The following is a 23,415-nucleotide window of genomic DNA, read 5'->3' as shown; positions in this document are numbered from 1 at the left end:
TATGGGTTGTTTTTTTTTATTATTTATTCGGCACGCGGAATCGGGTTCTCAGACAGGAACCCCTTGTCACTAAAGAAAAAATAAAAATATGTGTTTGTTAATATGTGTACTCCTAGCGTATGTATAATTATTTATAATACGTATTTGGAGGCGGTAAAGGAACAATTTATACAGATTTTTGAAATCCAAGCACGCTGATCTACCTGGAAAATCCAGAAGCTGGTAGGTTGGTTGGCTGCAGGCAAAGTAGAAAACCTGTATTACAAAATCAGCTCTGTATATACAAAACACTACCACAAACTCACTCCATGGGAGCAAAAACCACCAAAACTTCCCCTCATATTACCATCTACCACTCACTCCTGTGCCCGCAGCACCAACAAATGCCATCCTGGAAAGCAACAGGCAGAACATTACAGGTAGGGATGTGAGGATTGCTGCTTTAGTACAAAGCTTCATGCCTTGGGTCTTACTAAACTCTCTTTGAAGCTCTTAAAGTCAAATGCTGCAGTCTTTGTATGGTTATATTAATCGAGGTCTAACTAGAGAAACTCAGTACTTGAGTGTAAAGTGCACTAAAGCAGGCAAAAGGTCTACATTTATTAATTCAAGCTCTTCAGGGCCCAACTAAGAGTAGTTTTTCTTTTCTTTGAGGAGCCATTTCTTGGAGCTGTGGACTTGGAGGGTGTAGTTTAGCCAGCCTGCCAAGGGGGCTCATAAGGCACTTGGTGCACAGCGAGAGGCCACATTTCATGTCACCTGCTATGTGGTGGCAAAACACGGGGCAACATCCACAGTGACAGCCAGAGCCAAGGGGGGTGATCACAGCAGGGACTGCAAGAGGCTAAAACAGCCCCACGGAGCCACATGGAAAAGGTGATGCAAGTTGCCCACAATTTTTAAATAGCTATGAGCAACCATGTGCCCAGTTATTGGGACAAAGGAAGAAATACTTGTCCTGTCATCTCTTCGAGTATTTTTTGCCAGTGCTTTTATTTGGGCCCCCTCGGGTTGAGATCTTGCTTCCTATGGAGGGAGATTGGTATTTTGCTCCTGAAGGACCCGGTTTCCTTAAATAGTGGCCACCTACTTTGGCTGTGAAGAGAAAATAGAGATCATTATTGCAAACACATCTAGTCCCAGTATTGAATTTTATCCATCATTTTGATTTTCAGGATCTATTAAGTCTGAATGACTGAAGCAACTAGAAGCTGGCAGGCACTGAGCCCGAGTGCATCCCACACCAGGAGTGGTTGGACTAAATGGTCAGGGTTCCTTTCCTATCTCTAGGAAACACCTCTGGAATTTTACCTTATCTGGGCAGGATTTAAGTTTCTTCTATGTTCCCAAACTCTAAGCAGCAGCAAACTAATGACCTGCACCCTCCTTAGCAAGTACAAACAGCGAAGCTGAGGACAGACAGACAGACAGGCCTGTAGGTCCAGTTCAGGACTGGAAAGGGCTGAGTTTAACCACTGTGATTCACTTATGGCAGCTGAAAGGGGCAATTCCATAGTTCAGGAACACGGTGTAGTCGTGACAGGCAGATATGAGCAAAGCACAGATCAGACAAAGGAGGTGAACTCTGAACATGCAGCTGATTAAAGAACTCCAAAGGGTCTAAATGAGGAAAGAGTTGGATGTTACTGGCCAGGAGTTCTGGTGCTGCAGGCAGTTTGTTTAACTTCTGTGTTCTGGAAATAAAAGGATTTTCCATGTGCTTCATAAGTAAAGAAAACTGCTAATAAAACACCTGACTTCAGCATCAATGTCTCTTTGTTGGTAAAGGAGCTGCACAATGACAAATTCTGCCTAGCTCCTGGGTCTGGAGTGGAAAGGAAAAGCAGTGCACAGCACTCACTGTTCAGTTCATCCTGTAATTAGGATCAGCTTTACACCCTCTGATTGGACACTAAAAGCTAAATCAGCCCTGGTTTCCTGTGTCAGCATTCAGGACCTTTCCAGAACATTCACTGTTCAGCAGATTGTTCTGCTCATGGTCATCCTGTTCTGCAGAAACAAACCCCCTGAACTGATCAATGTATCAAATTGCCAGTTCCTCCAATCAGCTGAGCTCATGTCCCTGTTTGGAATGATTGTTATTGAACGATTTTGGGTATTTGCTCCCCAGCACACTGTACCAGCACAAGAACTACCAGCTCACACAAATGCAAACCACAAGTTGCACAGACACAGCTCACTCCTGGGGATGAAACACTTTCCTTAAGGCAACACAGTAAAAAGCATAAACATGATTATCATTAACTAACACCTTACCAGGCTGCAGCAGAATGGTTTTATTCATTGGGGATATCCTCCGCTGGTTCATTTTACAGCCATCCTGGTCCATCAGGTGAGATTTCCAGGCCTAAAGTCCATCAGAAAGAAGTGATAGTAAAACACCAAAAAAATTAGCCAATGATTTACCTGGTCACATGGGGAAAATGAGAGCTGTGCACAGACTTTATGGCAACAGCATCTTAATCTGCTCACTCAAAGTATGAGCACCTTGTGACTTACTATGGAATAGAAATGAATACACCCATTATTTTAATATATCTTAAAAGGCACATCACATTAAAACAATCACCCTACAAAATCAGCCCAACGTCGAGGGCAGGCTCACCTCCTCTCCAGGGGGAAAGTTCTCATGGCACAACGGGCAATGGTTTGCCACATTTTCTGGTTTGGCAGCTGAAATTGTTAGAAAAATAATGTAAGAATTGCAAAGACAGGCTAATCTCAAATACAACAGGAGAACTTGCATAGCAAAGAGCATAAAACTATGCCATGGTTAACCCATCTCCTGCCCCATTATCATTAACTGCTCTCAAAGAAGTCTCAGGTTTAAGCATCTCCATCAAAAACAGATGAAAAAGAATCAGAGAATCACAGAATGGCCTAGACTGGAAAGGACCTTCAATATCATCCAGTTTCTCCCTGTCCTGTCACTCCAGGCCCTTTTAAGCAGCCTCTCTCCATCTTTCTCGTCAGCTCCCTTCAGGTACTGGAGACCACGATTAGGTCACCCCAGAGCATTCTCCAGGGTGAACAACCCCAATTCTCTCAGCCTTTCCCCATAGCAGAGGTGTCCCACCCCTGTAATCAACTTGGTGTCCCTCCTCTGGACTCCCTTCAGCAGATCCATGTCCTTCCTGTGCAGGAATGACAGTGCTTTTACTCAGGTAAACTCAGGCATTTACCCCTAATCTGTTCCCTCCTGAGGATTTACTTAGATCCCTGAATCCATTTTTCCTCAGACTCCTAAATCTGAAACAGAAGCATCCTGACTTGCCAGAGGTCCCCAGTATTTGGAGGTCTGAACCTCTGAAGTTCCCCCTTCCTGTCTGGAGCTACTCACGATTGCAAATCCTGCTCTTCACGTGTTTGGGCAGCTCGTCCTTGGGCAGGGCCTCGCTGCAGCGCTGGCACTTCCCAAAGCTGTCCCTTTTGTCACAGTCAGTCAGCAGGTGATCTGTCAGGCTCGAGATCTCCACCATCTGCAACACAGCCAGGGCCACCCAGGGAGGTTTGTGCTAAGTAGGGGGTGGGATTCAACAACCTGCTTACCAGAGTTTTGGAAGGTAAGGCTCACCTTCCAAAATGACAAGGGGAAAATGCAATTTAGTTCAGTTATTAATGTATATTCTAAATGCTGCTCCGTTCTGCAAGCACTACCCAAATCACACAGGCGTGTTCAGAATTCACCTGCCTGAGTGTTAAACATCTTATAATGCCTCAAAACCAGAATAACAACAGCCAATGTCTTCAGTAGCTCTGAAAAGTTCAGTCTGACCTGTTTGCAGTGCTCACATCGGGTTAACATGGGGCAGTGCTTCCAGTAATGCAGATCCAACCCTTCCTCTGTGAATGATTCATCCCTTTCACCGCAAAAAATACACAAGCTGGGAAAAAAATACAAACATCAGTGACATCAGAGTGAAATGGATGAACCCTGCTCCTTCTGCTCAAAATTGTTCTGAAAAAACAGCCACCATCCTGGAACACAACATCTTTTCCCCATGTAGTGCTGACCTTAGGATGGGGCAGGTACTGGGTTGTAATTTATGGTCAGTACCACTATAAAGTGTTTGTTCATATAGAAACATTCATTCCACTAGAGCCCTGCCAACAGCTCACTGAAAGCAGTTTTCCTGGCTCCAGAATTTCCAAGTGCTTCCTCTGTGACCTCCCCTACAACCAGGAAAGCTACACTGTATTTTCCCCTTATTTCACACAGGCACCTGAACATTGAACTGTGGCCATTTCTCATCCCACAAGCAACTCCTCAGAAAACAAGTGCAAGGTCACACTATCTGAGAACCTAAAAAACCCCAACAGCTGAGATTGCTTGGTGATAATTCCCAATCTGTTAGAAGAGATTTTAGTTGCTACTGTCTCACTGCTGAAGGTATTAGCTTTGATCTACTGCAGAAATATTATTACTGTTATTAGCTCACAGGTGACACCAAGTGCTTAAGGTGATTAGAGACTGCTCATCTCACTTACTTATCCAGGTAATTTGCAACTGAGGAAAGATCCTCTGGAATCTCTGCTGCTGCAGCCTGGGGGCTTTCGTATACCTGGTAATCTAGAAGGAGAGATCTATTAAACCAAGATCACATTTTAACTCATCTACAGTTCTTAACACTATTTGAAACTACCTACCTTGATTATTTGGTTTCTGAAAATCAGATTCTTTCTCCTAAAGAGCAAAGAAATTTTAGATCAGAAATTTGATAAATGGCTGTGATGATTTCCAGGGAGAAAGGAAACACATTATATTCTAATTTTTCTCTGTAATTTAAAGTTTAGAAGCAGAGCCAAAGCACTAAAACGTTTGTGTTTCTGGTCCTCGGGCAAATCTCTCAAGTATGAAGGTTTTATTTTATATTATAAAGCTATTATTATTATGTTATATTAAAGAATCCAAATTTTATACTATGTTAGGAGAAACAACACCCCAGATTTTATACTGGACTGCTGAAGAGGAAAGTTACCCTGTGTATGTCTGGAGTCTCTCTCTGAGTATAATGAGACAATGCCAATGTTCATTATCTAAGCCTGTGATACCTGAGCAACAAAGGATTAAAAAAGGAATAAAAATTAAAACCAAACCACCCTCACCTCTTCTCCTTGAACCTCTGCCTGTATCTCCTTTAGAGCTGCCAGCTGACCTTGCAGAACTTTTATTTCTTCATTCTTCTGTTTCTCTGCTTCTTCTGTCACTGCCTTTCTCTGTGCCTGGCAGGAAATCCTCTGTCAGTTCCAAAAGCCTTGGAACCATCCATCATACAGAACACATTGCAAAACACATCAGCACAGAACAAATGGCCGATGCAGAACTGGAAACCTCCTGCTCAGTTAAATGATGGGTCTGATGCAGTGACACCTCCCTCCTCCCAAATTCAGAAAGGAACACCCAGCAGAGCCTTTCTGCTCACTGCTCCCAAGGCCTGCCAGCAGAAAACAGTATTTGTGCATTTTCCAGACTGCTCATGCACTATTTCAGCAGGACCCTGTATTCCTTGATGGTTTTATTCCCAAGAGCGAGTACAGGGAACACACCGAGCTTTCTACACCGAGGAACGTTCACCGCACACCTGAACACACTCTGCTGCCTGTGCCGTGAGATCGGGATGTCACTCAGCTGAATGCCAGGTGTGAAGTGGCCACTATGTCCTGCCCTCTCACGACATACCCTCGCCTCAGGCTCAGAAAGCTTCCCGTCGATTCTGGCGAAGCCCTCGAAGAGCGTTCTGTAGCGCACGGTCCTGCGGGCGCTGGCGTCGCCCGGGGGCAGATAGTCCAGCACGGCCGCCCGGTGCTGCCGGTACATGTCGAAGATGATCCGCAGCACCACGTCCCGCACCTCGCGGGCCCTGTGCTCCAGAGCTCCCGTGGCAAACTGAAAAGGAAAAAAAAACAATAATGAAGAATTATGTCTCTCTTTTCTCATGTTTTTAAGGACTCGTTTATTAGTCCAAAATGATTGTTTCCCTGCAGCAGGAGGAATCTTCCTACAGACAGGTTTTGCAAACACTTTTTGACCCGTTGATTCTTTTTCCCCCCATATTGACATCTTGGTTCATAGATCTATAGAATGGTTGGGGTCAGGAGGGACCTTAAAGCTCAGCTCATTCCAACCCCTGCCATGGGAAAGGACACCTTACACTAGTCCATGCTGCTCCAAGCCCTGTCCAACCCGGCCCTAAATTACCAGCACTGTTTACTGGGGGGGATACACCTCTTCAGGAATTCACTAAGCACTCCAAACCAGCCATGCAGGCCCCCAGAAAACCATCAGAAAGACCTCCATGTGCTGTAGCCTCAGCCTCTTACCTTCATGACGTTGTTGATGGTGAACCCAGAGTTCCCAGTCCCCAGGGCTCTCAAGAGACATTCCACCAATTCCACGTGACTCATCGCCAGGTGTGTTGGGGAGTTTGGTTTTAATGGTTTAACCAGGTGGACTGGAACAATCTGGAGAGGTTTAACTTCAGTGCACAGTGCCATTTCCTAGGAACAGAGAGTCAGTGTGCAGGCTGGAGCTCAACGAGGACAATTACCTGTTACTCTCATCTCTGCAGGTCACTTGCAACAAAGAACATGAGTCACACCTTCCTACACCTGCTGCAGCAGAAATCCCCACACTGTCCCTCACAACAGAGGTGACAAAACATTGCCAGAAAAAATTCTGTGAAGACATTCCATTGGTTCTGCCACTTTGCCTTCCACACATTTACAGCCGTAAACTAAAATACAAGAAGTTCCACAGCAGCATTAAGAACTCCTCTCCATGGAGGGACTGAACAGGGTGCCCAGGGAGGGTACGGAGTCTCCCTCTCTGGAGACATTCCAAACCCACCTGGATGCATTCCTGTGTCACCTGCTCCAGGGGACCCTGTCTGGGCAGAGGGGTTTGGACTGGATGATCTCCAGAGGGCCCTTCCAACCTCAGCAATTCTGGGATTCTGTGATAAGCTGTAACCCTTCACAGCAGCCAACCCTCGTCTCACAGCCCAGTCTGATCAGGTGTTGCCCACCTGGGAGCTCCATGATGTGCTTAATCAACTCAAAGCCCAATCTGAAGGGAAACACCCACCTGGATGAAGGCAGAAGCCAGAAGGCGAAGACGGGATGAAGAGTCTCCTGTTCTAGAAAGCAAATCTGGAAGGGTTTTTTCCACACAATGGGAAGTCTCTAGCTTCCCTAGTTTATGTTTTGGTATATATTGTGTAATGATCATTTTTAAAAGTTTCAGGGAAGCTTGAAAAACCTAAATCAAAACCAAAAAGGAAACATTGAGCAAAAACACCACAGAGATCCATGTTTTCAGGCAATACTGTAAAATCTATTGTTAATCTGGAATAACAGTAGCACTCTTAGAAGAAGCTACTTCAGATTAACTCTCTTCCAGAAACCTGTTGCTAGGGCTTAGGTGAAAGGCTTCAGAAATTGTTTTATAAAGACTAACAACTCTTGATTTTTTTTCTTCTTGTTGAAGGCTTATTTGAAAGCACAGTGTCCTTCAGCTAAGTGCAGTCTCTTGAGCTGGAAACTAAGTTATTTCATCACTATACTTCAACTTCAGCAAAATAAGAGGCTCAACCTCACTGCACATTTACTGCATCAGTAGATACTCCTCAAGCTCATGGCTCAGTCCAGGGCAGTATTTTCCATCTGCTCAATGCCAGACACTGCCCAGTTGTTTTGGAGTTTGGGGGGGGTTGTTTTGATTTTGAACTTACTCAACAGTACATTTATAAACTATTTGTTCAAAGTAGCTTAACATCATGGTTCTTCAATTTTGGCTGCCAGTTCTTCACTGGAGCATCAAACCTATCCCAACTTACAGAAGACACGGTGTCTTTGATGGCTCTCCTCACGAGGAAAACAGCAGCCCTCAGCATGTTCCTTAAATCCTCCTTTGGAGTGTTCACTGACACTTCCATCAGCTTCTTATACACAGCCAGTAATGCGTCTTCCCGATATGACCAAGTTCTGGAATATGCTCCTGAAACCTGAGCACAGAACACACAGGTCCACATTTCAACACATATTCAACATTTATATAGAGAAAGAACCTCAAAAAAAGCTTATGAACTGAAGCATGAAATGCTCAAGTGTTCCCTACAGGAATCTGGCTTTATTAAAAGCACACATTTTGAAATGTGATGAATGAAATGGATTAACAGGTCAGGCTGAAGGAGCCCTTCGAGGTACAGTGAAGGTTTCTCTCCCTATAAAAGACAGTGGCAAGTTATGGGTTTTCTGGGTCCCTACCCTAAAGCACACAACTGGATCCTGTCTGCTTACCAGCCCATCAGGTAATCAAACATACAAGCTACAGCACCATATAAACACTTAAAACAGGCACCCAGCGGTGCCCAATAAGCCCCTCTTGGGCTATAAGCCCAATTCACTGCCCACCGCTGTCAGTATCGTTTGCTTTCTCTCTAGGGTATCTGCTTATGGTTAGGGTTAGGGTTAGGGTTAGCAAGGGTTAGGGTTAGGGTGAGGGTTAGCAGGGGTTAGGGGTAGGGTTAGGGTTAGGGTTAGTTAGGGTTAGGGTTAGTGTTAGTGTTAGGGTTATATATATAGCCAAGGTCAAATTTTAATCTCAGATCTCTAAGTAACAGCTCTGAATATGTAAAAATCCTCTAAACTCAACACAGAGCACAACAATCCATGGGTTTATGTCGTTGGTTTTTACCAAAGCTTCTCCGAAAACGTCAACAGCAGGGCTGGCCTCCCTCAGTGCCTTCTCCGTGAGCGGTTCGGGCTCCCCAGTAATGCCAGTCCTTGGGGTATCACCAATGTCCTCTTCAGTCACCTCTGGCTCCAGGTAGGCAACAGCTTCATCCACCTGCTTGCAGATGGCTGGGAGAGGCCTCTCGTCATAAGGTAAAAATTCAGCCTAACAGAGAAGACAAATTTGTGTTCTGAAAATGACTCAGAGGTGAAGCAGTTTCATCACTAACTGGATTCACCTCAATGCAAATTTCTCATACCAAAGCTGCATTGCTCCACAATTAACTGTGAGAGTAACCACAAGACCTCATTGCTTGGAAGGCTGGACACCAGGTCCTTTGTTCTGCCGGGTTTTGCAGTTGCCCAGGTAACACTACTCACATTTTCCTTGGAGGCTGTGGGCTGAGTCAGAGGAGGAGGAGGGGACAGCTGTGGAACAATGGGCTCAGCAGAAGTGGGATCCACCAACTGCTCTGGCAGCTCAGGCTCTGCCCCTCGGGGCTGTCCCTCAGCTGGGTCTGTGTGCTCAGGAGGGGAGTGCTGGGGGCTCACAGGGTCAGCCACAGGCCCCAGAGGCAACTCGGGTGGTTTTCGGATCTGAGAAAGGGAAGGAGATTCTGTACAGCAGGGCTAAAAGTGTGCTAAAATCAATTACTACAGCTACACCTCTGGCTGTCAGCAGGATTCTGTGCTTTCAAGTAAACATTAGACCTGGCTCACAGATGTGCCATCATTCCCACTGGATGCAGCTTTATCAAACAATCAGAAAATAATTCTGTGTGGATGCCTGTGGGGAGAGACTACAAAGCTTCCCCTCCTAAGAACAACATAAAACTATACATATATAAAACAATCACACCGTGTGTGATTGTTTAACCATTCTGTATGGTTAAGCCTTGATGTCAGCCTAGGACTCTTCTACCTCTCCAAAAGACAAGAAAGTATCTTATTCATCCGCACCAGGTAGCCCTGAAATTACGCAAAACATTCAGGATTACAGTGCCATTTGCTTGAGACCTCGACAGTTTAACATAACTTATGGAGAACTAGGCATGTTCATAAAACACCATGTGAGAGTCTTTGGTTGGGGAAATCCACAATCCAAACAGAAAACTGAAAATCTCATGTAAATGTCCTAATAGCTGTGTAGTAACTCCTACTCTTTGAATATTTTTGGTTGCTCTGCCATTTCTATTTAGAATACCCCCCCAAGTTCAGACTGACAGCACCCACCAGCAGCTGTGCATCCAGGAGGTCGTGGAGCTCCAGCTGCTGGTACACCTTCAGCCGGTACTCATCCATTTGCTCCTTCTTCTTCTTGGCAAGATCATAATCCTCCTTCTCCACCGCGTAGCGCTTCTCCACCTCGTACCGGCCGAGCCGCTCCCCCACCTACAATCGGCACAATGAGACACCTTGGAAGCACCTTACTGCACATTTCTTGGAATCACCTTACTGCACATTTCTTGGAATCACCTTACTGCACATTTCTTGGAATCACCTTACTGCACATTTCTTGGAATCACCTTACTGTACTTATGTATGTATCCCACTATTTCCAGCCAAATTGTTCAATCAAGCTATCTGAATTTAAAATTATTACTTCGGAAATACATTGGAAATCGTTACGGTTCCACACGACCCTGGTGGGCCACTGGAAAACAGCTCCACTTAGGAGACAAAAGATCTCTCATCACCACCTTCTGCAGGTCTGCAATGGCCTGTTTGAGTTTCTTGGCGTGGTCGTAGCGCTCGTGCCGGACGGCTTCCCGCTTCCTCTCATCCAGCCTACGGATTATCTGAGCCACTTCTGGGTCCTGGTACATGTCAAAAGCCAAATCATCCAGAGGGGAAATGGAGTCAGATTTCCTGAAGTCATAAAACGAATAAAGTAACCCACAATAAGCCAGGCTTATTCTCTTTTCATTAGCACGGAATCCACAAAACACAGAGACCAACAACTACTTTCAACTGAGTAGAGGTTTTCCCAGAGTATATGCAAAGAACATCCTTACCCAAGGTAAGTTCCATCTAAGGCAGGATCATCTGATTTAATTCCCAAGTAATGGTCTATCAGCTTCTCTCTGGAAGGCTTTGGAAGGAGGCAAAAAAAAAATCTTAATGCACATTCACCAACGTCAGGTGTGTGTTCAGGACAGAAGTTCTCACTTGCCACAATGAACAGCAGTTCTGCAACTCAGAATATTTATGTTTTGGGACACATTGAAACAAGAGAATTTGGAGAGGCTAAAAACGAGATTGTTCCAACTGGTTATGTTTTAGGTTTTGTATCCTGTATTTGGCTCAATTTTTGAGAACTTTCTTGTTTCAAGAGAGCATTAAAAATAAATCAATCCATGGCAGCTCTGCCAGAAGAAAGATACATCCCATTGCCCCAGGAACCTGTACCTGAAGGGGTGGAGCAGCACCTGAGCAAGAGGACAGGGATGCTTTACACTTACACTGCTCATGCTGTCATTGCTGTAGTCTGCTGGATCCCCAATGATGTTCACAGCTACCAGGGCAACCTGCAGAGATTCACAGAAAATGGAAATGCATAAACCTGGTCGTGATTCCAAGTCACCTCTAACCTGTTACTTGTATCTTCTGTTTTAAAACAAGCCAAAATAAATCCAGGAGCTTTCAACCAACATTTCTGGCTTCTACTGATCAAAGAAGCAGATTTCTGTGTTTGTTCTGCACTAGGGAAGTGTCACTTGGATTACCAGGTAAAGACTCTTAACTCACCTGTCCGTATATGTTGTATTTATTGACATAATTTTTATGGAAAATCAGCTTCAGGTACTGGCCAACTGCATCCACATACACAGATTTTAACTCCCGTGCTTTGAAGTCAGTCTTCTCATTGTCTGAGAGAGGGACATAGCTGGGGAGGAAAATGTAACATGTGAGCAGAGGACACGTCCAGACACACAGGTGGTGCTGCTCCTCGGGGCACGACCTGGTGAGGTTTAAAACTCCCCATAACTGAGGCAACATCTGCAAGGTTGTTCATCTGCAGGTGCCTCTTACACCTGCATCTTCAGCTCTGTCACAGATCCACATGAGTCCAGGGTCTCTCTGCTGCTTTTACAGCATGTCCACACCTCTGGCAACCCATAAGGAGTATTATTTTCCCCTGAAAGTTTTCTGATTAAGACAATAAACCCACTCAGAGCTTTGTGACTCACCCTAGTCTCTGAAATCTCTCTGACTGATATGGAGAGAAGTATTCAGGCAAACTTTCACTGATGTAGAACTCAATTTTGCTGGAAATCATGTACTGGTGAGCAAGCAGCTGCAGCTTCCGTATCCGACACCTCTCCACCAGCTGCAGGATGATCTCCTGGGGATACTGACAGAGCCTGGAACAGACAGTTTCTAAATTAAATCATCCTTTTATAGAGGACTTTGCTTCCAGCTTGAGCAACATTCAATTATGAAACTTTCACATTATTATTGTTTAAACCAACATTACAAATATTGTAAAAAGAACCCCAAGAGCAGAGTAGAAACACTTTTCCCTTCCGTTTACTGCACATATGTGTATGTTCCAGTGCCCCACATCTGTCTAGAGGACGTGCTGAGACAGCCAGATTTTTCACACTAAGCCAAAGCAGTTGCAAGCTCCAAGTCTGCCAAGAACAAAAGCACTTTCCCCTTTTCCAGGACATTATTTAAATGCAACGTGGTGCCTTTAGGTGGCAACCAAGGTGCTTTTTTCCCCCCTCAGGATGAGGATTCCATGGGACTGTTTCATCAGCTTGGTCTGGGGTCCTGCAAACCACTCTTGGCCACGCCTGGCAGAGCTCCCGTTTGTCTTAACCTCGGTTCTTCAGCACATCAGAGCTCCAGGACGGTGCCCAGGCAGTACCTGGGTGAGCGCCACCCGTTCACCGTCGGCGCGTGAACCATCAGCTCCCGGGCGCTGAACCCGTCCTCGTGTCCCGACGAGCTGACCACGGTGAAACCGATCTTGTGCGGCATCCTGAGGAGCTGAGCTGGTCACAGCCACCGCCTTCAAGCTGAAACTCATCCCTGGAAGGACGATAAAAGACTGCTGAGACACTACAGTCAAAGAAATCAATCCTGTGGTCTCGTCAAGTCAGTAGATGATGACCACAAATCTAAGCTTTCTTTAATTATTAATGGCATGATAAAACACACCATGTTCTTGTGGTGTGGGCTTGATTACTGCTGAGCAAAACGAGGGTTTAGCTCACTTGCAGAGCAGTTTGCCCATAGTTTGCTAAGCCAAGATGGAGCTTGAAACTAAAGAGTTCCAAACACACACAGGAGCGACTCTGTGGGCTCGAGCCACAGGAACAGACAAAAACCAAAGCGCAGGGTCAGTTTAGCCCCTTTTCCCATCCACGGGGACGGCACAGGGTGGGGGCACAGGACAAGCACCGGGACCGCCGCTGCCCACCCCGGGCCGTGCCGCTGTTATGGCCCCAAAGCCCTCCCTCCCTCCCTCCTCCCGCCGCTCGGCCCCGCAGGCCTGGAGGGGCCACGGCAGCGCTGGCCCCGGGGAGCGGGGGGGGCCAAAGCACGGAGCCGCGGCCAAAGCACGGGGGCCGTGGCGGAGGCTCGGGGGTGCCCGGGCCGGGCCCACCTGGCTCAGCGCGGCCATCGCCGCTCTCATGGCAACGCGGCCCCGCCGCGCACGCGCCACCGCCCCGCCCGGGGCGCCTGCGCGGGGCGGGACCGGCCCCGGGACGGGGATCGGGGTCGGGATCGGGATCGGGATCGGGGAAAGCGGCACCGGGCGGACCATGGCGGAGCCGCCGCGGCCCTTCCGCCTGCGCGGGGTCGGAGGCCCGCAGAAGTTCGGGGTGGCGGCCGGGAGCCTGCGCGGGCTGCTGAGGAAGGGCTGCCGCCTGCTGCAGGTGCCGGGCGGGCCGGGGGCGGCCGGGGGCTGCCGGGGGCCCGCCCGCCGCTCACCCGCCCCCGGGGCAGGTTCCCTTGGCAGGCAGCCGCCTGTGCCTGTACGAGGACGGCACGGAGCTGACCGAGAGCTACTTCCGCGCGCTGCCGCCGCAGACGGAGCTGGTGCTGCTGGGCCCCGGGCAGAGCTGGCGGGGATGTGAGTGCGGGGCCGGGCGGGGGTCCCCGGGGGCAGAGCTGCCGGGGGTGTGAGTGCGGGGCCGGGGGCTCGGCTCAGCCGGTGCCGTCCCACCCGCCCCAGGTGCCAGCGACATCGAGCGGCTCCTGGCCGCGCTCTGCAGCCAGCGGGATGCTCTGGTGGAGGCCGCGAGGAAGCTGCTGACGGATGAGCGGGCTCCCCGCAGGCAGAAGCTGCTGGCGGATCTCATCCACAACCTAAGCGAAAACATCCTGGCCGAGGACAAGGAGGACGACAAGAAGTGGTTTGAAGGTGTGTCTGTGGCCACAGGGAGCTGCTGAGGGACCCCCAGGTCTTGCTCTGCTCAAAGTCACTTTTGTCAGTTTTACTGCTCTTAAAGAATTGTTTAAAAGTTTGGGAGCGCTTCTGGCTGGTGGGATAAGGTACCTGGTCAGGGGACTAGTTATCCCTTCCAGTAGCACGTGTCTTTAGGTTTCTTTAAAATACATGCATATTTATTATCACAAAATGGTAAAGATGGTGTTTCCTATTGGTCTGTCCAAGGTTTTTCCCCATTACTCTAGGTCTGCATTTATGATCTTTTAATGATTTGTTAGTAGTGAGCATAGCTCAGCCAGCTAACCTTGCTTTATGTTATCTTTACACTCTGCAAGGTCCCGCTCCCATTCCCAAGTAATTGCTGCAGTTCTCCCAAACAACTCTGTTCTCCTTTCACAATCTCTTAGTGTTCCACATATGCATGTTAACAAGAAATATTTAACAACCACAGTACCAGCCACTGCTCTCCCAGCAGATGCTGCCGTGGGGTCCCTTTCAGTGCTAAGGGCAGGGTAGTCCTGAACCAGTAAAATAAAAACAGGAAAGAAAAAACCCTGTGCATCCTGAGTTAGTGAAAAGCCGGGATGGACGCCCAGCGGGGCAGGAGCTGTGCTGAGGTACAAAGCAATGTCGCTCCCTCCAGGGCTGGAGTCTCGGTTCAAGAACAAATCCAGCTACATGAGGCACAGCTGTGAGAGCAGAATGCGGGGCTACATGAGAGAGGTAAAAGTTTCTGTTGAAGTAACTTACTGTCAACAGTAATTCTGTGGCCACATGAATTTTTAAAAAACACTTTTACAGTGCAACATTGTGATTGCGGAACAGAGCCTCAGGCTGCCACAGGAACCAAGGAGTGACTGTTGGGTTTCCCCCTCTAGGTTAGTGGTTTTATTTCAAACGTTCATCCTGCAGCAAGAGACGCCTACAGAGAGGTAATCGACCTGATGGCAGAGAAACTGAAATCTGTGAAGTATAACGGGTGCTACTTTGACAGAAGGGAGGAGGAGGAGGCAGCACGTCTGTGCACTGCGGAGGGGTGGTTCTCCTGCCAGGTATGTGCAGCCCTTCCCAAAGCAGAGTCACAGAATCATGGAATGGTTTGGGTTGGAAGGGACCTTAAAGATCATCTCATTCCACCCCTGGCCATGGGTGACAAGTGTGACACCTTTCACTGCAGCCCTCTGGTTTCACAGGGACCTTTTGACAGAGATGACTGCCCGTGTAAGCATTCCATCAACCCCTACAGCAACAGGGAGAGCAGGATCCTCTTCAGCACCTGGAATCTCGATCACGTGTATGTACAAAGTGTTCATCCAGATTTACCTGATTCATGCCCTTCTGCTCCATCAGGAATGGTTTAGCCTTAGTCTTTACCCCCCCTGCTCTGCTACGAATATTTTGTGAGAAAAGGTGCTGGGATGCTGCAGCTGTGCTGAGAACAACGCCCTGAGGACAGAGGATCATCCTGTCTCTCATTCGCTGCTTTGCTCCTGTGCAGATTTTCTTTGTATGGAAGTAAACCCCTCCTCACTGTGTTATCTCTGCGAATTCACTTTGGCAAAACCCCTCAGACCTATTTTAAACGTGCATGTGATGCAAACAGGATTTGCTAAACTAATTTCCTTGGGGGAAAAAAATCATAAACCTAGTTATGGAGAAAGAATTCCAATTCTCCCTGGCTCTGAAAGAAAGATGCAGGCTTGATTACTCTGAAAAAACTCCTGATGGCAATATTGTTTTCTCTTTTGTGTCCCCAAGAATTGAGAAGAAACGTGCTGTTGTCCCAGAACTGGCAGAAGCTGTCAAAACACGCGACGGAAGAGAAGTGAACTGGGAATATTTCTATCAGCTGCTGTTTACCCTGGATAATTTAAAACTCGTACATATTGCTTGCCATAAGAAAACCACTCATAACCTCAGCTGTGACAAAACCAAAATTTACAGAAAGAGGAAGCAAAACCACGAGATTTCCTAGTGCTGTCTCTGGAAGGGACCTGCTACTTTTTCCAATCATGTCAGTGCTGTTGTTTTTAAATAGCTCCAGTTTCTTAAACAAGAACTATTAAGAGTGCCTGGCACGGGACTGGCTGAGTAACACAACCAGAGCTCACAAAGCACACGCTGATGCTCCCTCGCCTTCCCACTCCCTGTGAGCCTCCCTCAGCTCACACTGTGCCAAGGGTGTTAAAACCCAGCTGTGAGGGTACAAAATGAGCCAGAGGCTGACACTGTTTCCACCCTACCATCTCTTTCTTGCCATGACCAGTGTCGGCACAAAACTTGCAGTACACAGAAAGGAAACCTGGACAAAACATTTCTCACAAACTAATCTGTGGGGGCTCGTAGATTCCTGTTCTCTCTAAGCCAAACAAGGAATGATTTAGGACCATCGTTTTGCTCTGTGCCTTTTGCAGGTAGCAGCCAGTGTATTCCAGGAGTGGCAAAGGTGCCACCTCACCTGTGCCAACCTCCTGCCTTCATCCCTGACCACTCCTTTGCTGTTCCTTCAGACGTGCATCTCCCAGAAGGAAGAGCAAGGCCACGGCATAGCTTTGCTGTTCCCACCTTTGTTTGCCATCTCCCCATTGATTCCCTCTCCTTTTGAGCATTTTCTGCCTTTTCAGCTTAAGTTTGCTTGAAGCACCACCACCAGTGACATCTATAACAATCAGGTTTACAATAATCATGTTTACCTGGTACTGTAGAGAATATTAATGGGGTAAAATACTTCCTACCTCAGGCAATAAAACACAAATAGATGGATTTTTACTTGATTTTTTTTTTTTACTACCAGCTGATAGCAAGTGAACTTTTAGGGACTGTTGCTGTAAACAGTGTGAATTTTTTTAAATAAAAAAAATGACCCCTTATCTGTGTTTGTGAATATGTGGAGGTGCAGGGGTGGTTCATCAGATATGACAGAGCATTACAGTCTGAGCACAGGGAGACACGTTTATGGAGCACCAGCTACCTCCTGCTCTGTAAATAACCCAGAAAAGCTCTGTCTCCCCCCATATTGATGCTCCTGCATGGGGCTCCTGCTCCACAGAGATGGTATTTCTGCACGAGCCCCAACTTACTGGGTCTTGGAAGCTTTGCTACAGAGTAGTGATTTACTTAACACACTCAATCCCCTCCCAAACATTTCAGCCTGAAAAGTAAGGAGGTGCATTTTAAATACAGGATTTCTAACTCCACTGCACAGAATTCATCCGTGCAGCTTGCCTCACTGCACTGTTTGACACTGGGGAGGGCAGCACAGCCAGGATTCTGGTGACAAACCCAGTGTCACCTGTGTGGTACACAACCCCAAAACTGAAAACCACCATTTTGCAGAGTGAAATGAATGTCTGTGTGTGAAACCCTGCTTGCTACAAAGAGCCAGCAGCAAACACAGCACTGAAGGAAAGCTGCTGCAAGATGGAGCAGGGCTGGAACCATGAATATGCAATTAAAAATCTGGATTTTTCCATGCTACAGAATTAGAGTGAAAAGAAATATCGTTGACAGAAACAATGCATCAGCTGGAGTGGAAATGGGACTGCATTACCATGCCATGCATATACAATTTGTTTGCCTCACAACTTTTGAATGTTTAACAGGCTCTAGCTGTAGAAATTAATATTTATTTAAACCATCTGCTGATAACATTTTTCCTCTATTTTTAGAAACACAGAAGGAACTATAACAATAAATAACTGGAAGCTTATTGCATAATCACACTTTCAAAGAAATACTCCAACAAACACTGGGTGAATTAACAGTTCCTGGAATTAGCTGAGGTTGTTTCTTACTTTTCAAACATGCAGGGGGGCTGCCCCACATCTTAGCAATCCATACTTGTTCCTCTGCCCATCAAATCCTCCTTTATATCCACCAAAGCATTTGTTTACAAAATCCCTGCTGGAAATCAGTCTAAAATCCTTAATGAGCTGCAGCACAGCTCAAAGAACAACTTCTACAGCAGCGGGTGGAGGGGGAGGCAGCAACACAGGGTGGGTGTGTGGGGAGCTGACGTGCAGTAAAAACGTGCTGAACTCCCAGAGATGAACACACTGAACTCACATTGACATCCTGCATTGCATTTGGGCAGCAGAACTGATTGGTAGAGGTTTCATTGGTCCTGGTTTAGATGTAAACAATCCACACAACCTACACAAGAGACCCTTGTCCCTCTTTGTACTGGGGAGTCAACTGGCTCCTTTATTACCTGGGTGCCAGAGACATCACAGAATTAAAAGAAGGTTGTTTTAGCTTCTTTTCCTTGACTATTTCGAAAAAAAGGAGTGAAACCAAATATTCCCTCTAGATTGAGGCTCAAATTTATAAAAAAAACCTTAAGAATTTCTATTTTCCCTGGATTTCCTAAATATGAGTGGTAAAGTGCTAAATTACAGTTTCTTTCCAAATCACAGTCTTTGCCCCAGATAACTGTAGAAATACTGTATCTGCCAATTCCAGCAACACAAACTCTCCCAGTTCTCTCCCTGAGAAAAGGCAAACACAGACACCTTATGTTACTGACAGAACCATTGCTATGTGGTTGCAAAGAAAAAGAAGAAAGGTTTAATTTGTTTACAGTTTGTTGTTAGACAACATCCTCTTCCTCCTCATCATCTTCCTTTGCAAAGAAATGGAGGTTCCTGACTTCTCTCCTGCTCATCGTTGTGCTTGGGAGTGCAACTGCTGGGAGATCCTGGAGGAAACAGATAAAATCATTAAGGAGAAGTCCAGTGCAGGGGGGTGGAACTGGATGATATTTAAGGTCCCTTCCAATCCAAGCCATTTTATGATTCTATTAAGAATCAACGACCAGTAAAAAATTATTTTAACAGTGTTGTGTCACCATAATACAGCTGTGAATGTCTTTATCAGAAAAAAATATCTCTTATGGAACTGGACTAAAAAATCTAAATAAGAAATATTTTACACCTAAAATTACTTTGGCTGGGTAAGTAATTTCACCTCTGATTGAGACAGTTCTATCGGGGGGACAGCGATATCACTCCAGATGTCCAACAATCTGGTCAAGTTTGCCAACAATTTTGAGGCAAATTTAAAGTGGAGCAGAGCTGAGTCTAAAGCACCAACAAACTCATCACCTTACCGGCTCGAAATCCCCGAAGAAGCGGTGCACTGGCATGGGCTGGTTGCTGTCCTCATCCGAGAACCCGCTGTGCTCCAGCTGCATCGGCCTCCTGGGGCGATCGGTGTCCTCCGAGCCGGACTCCTCGGCCAGCACACTGCCACAGCTGCTCTCCTCCTCACTGAACACGGCGCGGGGCAGATATCCACCACTGCCCACTTTTAATGGGGTGCTGCTCGATCTCACTGCGCGTGGCTCCAGAGAAACATCGTGCACCTCTGCCTGCTTCCCTTCGATAGTCTCTGGAATGCTTTCACCTTTTTTCTGTTGGATTACATCGGTGTCTCCTGGACCTTCTGAACCTCGATGCCCATCAGACGCTTTTGGCATTTCCCCCAGTGCAGCAAGGTTTCCACTTCCACATGTGAGTCCTTCCAGTTCTGATTTGGGACTGCTTTTTTCCCATTTCATCCTCTTTGAGGGTCGTTCATCAGCTGCTTTGTGTGACGAACACTATTAGGAAAAAAGACAAGATTCTAAACCTCTCTTGAAATAAAGAAAAATACAGCCAGCTTATCTCCTTAGCTGCAAGGCTGGATGGGGAACCGAAGGGCTCCATCACACGAGCAGCACCTTGATCCAAATCTAAGAAAAGTAATGAGCAGAAAGTGCACATGAAGAGAGGAAAACAGGTGCAGGCAGCTCATATAAACCACAACATACAGTCCATCACCAGCAGAAAGCCACTTCTCAGAGCATAAACTTGCACTGTAAGACGTTAATGTCTTATCTTAATGTTCTTATCTTCTTAGGGATGCTGTTGATGGACGGACTGTCATCACCCAGCACGGCGAAGCACCACAGCACACCCGCTAACGGCCTGCTCTGCGTTTCTGCACACACTCAAAAAAAGCGCCGGGAAGGTGGCGAAGGCGAAGAATTTACTTCAATTCTCCTCGTGATGCTCAGCTTGTAGCAGTTAATAAGCTGCAAGCGCCACGCTGCGACTGCCCGGCCCCGGGGCCTTCCCCCCACCTCAACCCACCCGGCCCCGTTCGTCCTACCGGGCTCGCCGTCTCGGTTTCTTCCTCCGCGGGCTGCGCAGGGTCTGTCGCCGGGGCCCGCTTCACCCCTCGCCCGGGCCGCCGCCGCCGCCGCCGGCGGGGCCGGGCCGGGTCAGCGGGGCCGGGGGGCTCGGAGCGCCGCCCGCCCCTCCCGGCGCCGCCCGCCGCCATCTTGGCAGCGCGCGGGGGCCGCGCTCGCCATCTTGTGGAGCCGCTCGGCTCGCGGGCCCCGCGCGGCACCGGGCACAGGGGCCTGGGACGGAGCGGGGAGTGAAGTGAGCCCAGAGCAACTGGGCACAGATCACGGAATCGTGGGACAGGCTGGGCTGCGAGGGACCCTGAAGATCATCCAGTCCCACCCCCTGCCATGGGCAGGGACACCTTCCACCAGCCCAGGTTGCTCCAAGCCCCGGCCAGCCTGGCCTTGGACACTTCCAGGGATGTCTAGTCCAAAACTACTCTGTCAGTTTGAACCCATTCCCTTTGTCCTGTCACTCCAGGCTCTTGGAAATAGTCTTGCCCCATCTTTCCTGTAAATTCCCATCAGGTTCTTCCTAAGTACCCACTACCCAAAATCTCCCTCACAGCTGCTGTCGGAGGAGAAACCCAACCCCATCCTGCCACAGAGTTTATAAACCTTTGAGATCTTTTGCTTCCCATCATATCTTCCTCCTGGAGCAGCACTCGCCCCCATCCAAGATGTGGTCAGAGGGTTATTATTCAGATGTGCCTCTCTCTCGTTTCCACAGCCCTCAAGGGAACAAATTATGTCAGTAACTCAAATCCCCCTTTAACTTCAAGGACTCTGACGGTAGCAGATGAATTTCTGTGTAGCAAGGAGCTCAGATTTAAGTACGCAATTATCCTCGCCGATGTTGCCGGGCAGGAGCAGCGCTGCCGCGGGGAACGACAGCGGTGCCGCTGCCCTGACGGCCACGTCCCCGCGATGGGGCCCGCGGGCTCCATCCATCACATTAAACACAGCTCCTTCTCTGGTTAATTCAGTGCTTTGGGGACCCTGTGGGGATTTTTATAATTCTGTCCATCTGAGGGCACAGGAGCTTGTTTCTTTATAGCAGCCATTAATGTTCTTGTTCATCGCAGAGCCATCCCATGAGTCTCAGTGGTACCTGTGCCCCTCCATCCAGCTTGGCTGATTAAATGCTTGTCAGTTCATCCTGGCCTTAAAAAACGGGAGCAACAATTTAAATCGCAGAAATAAGTGGGAAGAATGGGGATATTCAAGTAAGACGTATTTTCTCAAAAGCATAAAATCTCCCAGTTAAACCATGCAGGTTTGGAGATGCCTGCTTATTGTTGTGCAATTTCCCTCGGTGCTCAGGGCCCTTCTCTGCTTTGTTCTGTGGGTGAGATAATTCATATTCTTCTCCAAAAGCTTCTCGACTTGCTCCACTCTTGCAGTGCTGTTGCCTGCAGCCATGGAATACAGATTATTGTTTTTATTAGGCATAGAAAACTTATACTGTCTTGTAAACAACAGCAGACTAAAACTGGCTGATGAACAGTATTTCTGCAGCTGGAAAACTTGGTGGTTGTTTTAATTTCCACAGCAAACTAAAAATAGTAAGGGAAATTCAATGTTGACAATTCTAATAAATACTTTTAACAGCACTGTATGTTTCTTGTTGTTTATGCTGCTTTAGAAAGCTGATATGAACGTCCAAGTGATGAGGAAGCAGCCCCTGGGGCTTTTCTGACCCAGCACTGTCATGGGCTCACACAGGGTGAGATACAGGGCCACAGGCACCTGAGGCTCTGCAGGTGCTTGAAGGGACAAAGCACGTTAAATGGAGCCAGGATGGCAGAGATCTCTCCAGAGCTCTTGTGTCACACTCACCCCATTCTCCCCTCTCACCGTGTTATTTTGGGGGTAGGTGGTGGCAGTTTCACAGCTGCAGATGTTGCTGCATTTTCTGAAATCCAGCTGAGATAACAACTGTCACACAGCACAGAAAGCACCCTGGAGAGAGCATGGATCCCTCTGAGATCTGTCCCCATCTCAGCAGCAGCAGCGTCTCCCGGGTGACTTGAAAGGCGATGTGGGGACTGCCAACAGCCCTCACAGGGAATCAGAGCAGCACAAACTATTTACATTAAACCCACATTTCCACATAAAAGCGGGCTTATTCTCAACAATATTAAAAAGTGGCTTTTATTAGAATCTGTTGTCTAAGCGAGCAGGAAAAAAAAAAAAAGAAGGTTTTGCGAGCTCCGTCATTCCTGTGAAAGCTGGCGGCTCCGCAGCAGCAGCTGATGAGCTTATGAAGCAGGAAGGGAGAGTTAGGCTGTGAAACTCGATGTGTAAATGAGCTTCTTGCAGCACTTGTCTCTGCGCCTGTCACTTCCACCAGTGTCCCTGTCTGTTATAATCCTCCCAGTTCATTTGGCTAAACACGAGTGACATGCCAGGGACAGCAGCCAAAAAAAATGTTGTCTGTAAACACACTGGCTGTTAACTGTTGAATGCGAGGTCTGTCAAACTGAACAGCCGTCCGTCAGGAGGGATGGCTTTTTCCTGCCACGGGAAAGGTGTTTTGGGTTAAAGTGGCTGAATTCTGCTGGGGAGAAAGCAGGAGGAGGATCTGCTTCCCAATAACCAGCTTCCTTCCTCCCCATCGCCTCCTCAGCAGGGTAGGTTGGTCTCGTGTTCAAGATTTGAAGGCACAAATTTTTAGCTGCTGCTCCCTTCCATCACACGGTGTTGTCGTGCCAGCTCAGGTAATGTTGGTGAACATTGAGGCTGGACAGGGCTCTGAGTGACCTTGTCTGTGGAAGGTGTCCCTGCAGGGGGTTGGAACTGGATGATCTTTAAGGTTCCTTCCAACCCACACCAGTCTGTGTTTCCGTGATTCTATGAACTGCCAGCTTTGGTCTCCCAGAGGCACTGTCTCCTGGGAAATTTTCTGGGAGTTGATACCCCATCTAGAACTGAACATTCACAGGGGTCTGCAGCCCTCTGATGCAGCTGCCCAGAGCACCACTGCCCCGAGGACTTTTGCACCACTCACATGGAATAAACCCCTTATTTCCATCACAGAGGAGTGCTTATTCCAGGAGCTGGAGAGCCCTGACATAGAAATCACAGG

At 47.6% G+C, this 23,415-nt stretch overlaps 4 protein-coding genes across 6 annotated transcripts in view; 1 reads left to right on the top strand and 3 right to left on the bottom strand.

Moving 5' to 3' along the window:
* The window catches only part of LRRC47 (leucine rich repeat containing 47), a 5,291-nt gene extending 4,901 nt beyond the window's left edge, over positions 1 to 390 (bottom strand). The window contains exon 1 of the mRNA XM_027657921.1: positions 361 to 390. Within this exon, the coding sequence (XP_027513722.1) occupies positions 361 to 390 (30 nt within the window). The remainder of the gene's footprint in view (positions 1 to 360) is intronic.
* Positions 7 to 13,431, bottom strand: CEP104 (centrosomal protein 104). Of its 2 annotated transcripts, none has more exons than XM_027658145.1 (22): positions 13,370 to 13,431; positions 12,629 to 12,792; positions 11,946 to 12,119; positions 11,503 to 11,641; positions 11,217 to 11,282; positions 10,770 to 10,846; positions 10,455 to 10,623; positions 9,988 to 10,146; positions 9,136 to 9,351; positions 8,717 to 8,920; positions 7,857 to 8,024; positions 7,106 to 7,279; positions 6,343 to 6,519; positions 5,702 to 5,908; positions 5,128 to 5,244; positions 4,669 to 4,705; positions 4,510 to 4,591; positions 3,797 to 3,905; positions 3,362 to 3,500; positions 2,627 to 2,694; positions 2,278 to 2,368; positions 7 to 1,095 (listed from the first exon to the last, which is right to left on the bottom strand). In XM_027658145.1, exons 2-22 carry the CDS (start codon positions 12,739 to 12,741, stop codon positions 962 to 964), a joined length of 2,820 nt encoding a protein of 939 aa, XP_027513946.1. In that variant the 5' UTR covers positions 12,742 to 12,792; positions 13,370 to 13,431; the 3' UTR covers positions 7 to 961. The 2 variants fall into 2 exon arrangements, with proteins under 2 accessions (XP_027513946.1, XP_027513947.1); XM_027658146.1 differs by having other exon boundaries at positions 1,004 to 1,095; positions 2,273 to 2,368.
* A 98-nt stretch (positions 13,432 to 13,529) lies between these two features.
* DFFB (DNA fragmentation factor subunit beta) lies at positions 13,530 to 16,943 on the top strand. The gene is made up of 7 exons (XM_027658147.1): positions 13,530 to 13,643; positions 13,714 to 13,840; positions 13,943 to 14,131; positions 14,802 to 14,881; positions 15,037 to 15,210; positions 15,352 to 15,452; positions 15,917 to 16,943. The coding sequence occupies exons 1-7, from the start codon at positions 13,530 to 13,532 to the stop codon at positions 16,131 to 16,133; spliced, it is 1,002 nt and encodes a 333-aa protein (XP_027513948.1). The 3' UTR covers positions 16,134 to 16,943.
* Positions 16,944 to 17,764: 821 nt separating this feature from the next.
* On the bottom strand, positions 17,765 to 20,428 carry CUNH1orf174 (chromosome unknown C1orf174 homolog). Of its 2 annotated transcripts, none has more exons than XM_027658149.1 (3): positions 20,309 to 20,428; positions 19,266 to 19,757; positions 17,765 to 18,854 (listed from the first exon to the last, which is right to left on the bottom strand). In XM_027658149.1, exons 2-3 carry the CDS (start codon positions 19,713 to 19,715, stop codon positions 18,747 to 18,749), a joined length of 558 nt encoding a protein of 185 aa, XP_027513950.1. In that variant the 5' UTR covers positions 19,716 to 19,757; positions 20,309 to 20,428; the 3' UTR covers positions 17,765 to 18,746. The 2 variants fall into 2 exon arrangements, with proteins under 2 accessions (XP_027513950.1, XP_027513949.1); XM_027658148.1 differs by lacking the exon at positions 20,309 to 20,428 and adding an exon at positions 19,968 to 20,194.
* Positions 20,429 to 23,415: the final 2,987 nt, after the last annotated feature.

This window comes from Corapipo altera, unplaced genomic scaffold (genome assembly GCF_003945725.1).
Source record: "Corapipo altera isolate COAL_440 unplaced genomic scaffold, ASM394572v1 301, whole genome shotgun sequence".
NCBI lineage: Eukaryota > Metazoa > Chordata > Aves > Passeriformes > Pipridae > Corapipo > Corapipo altera.
The sequence above is the reverse complement of the archived record's forward strand: the minus strand, read 5'-3'. Positions and strand labels throughout refer to the sequence as shown.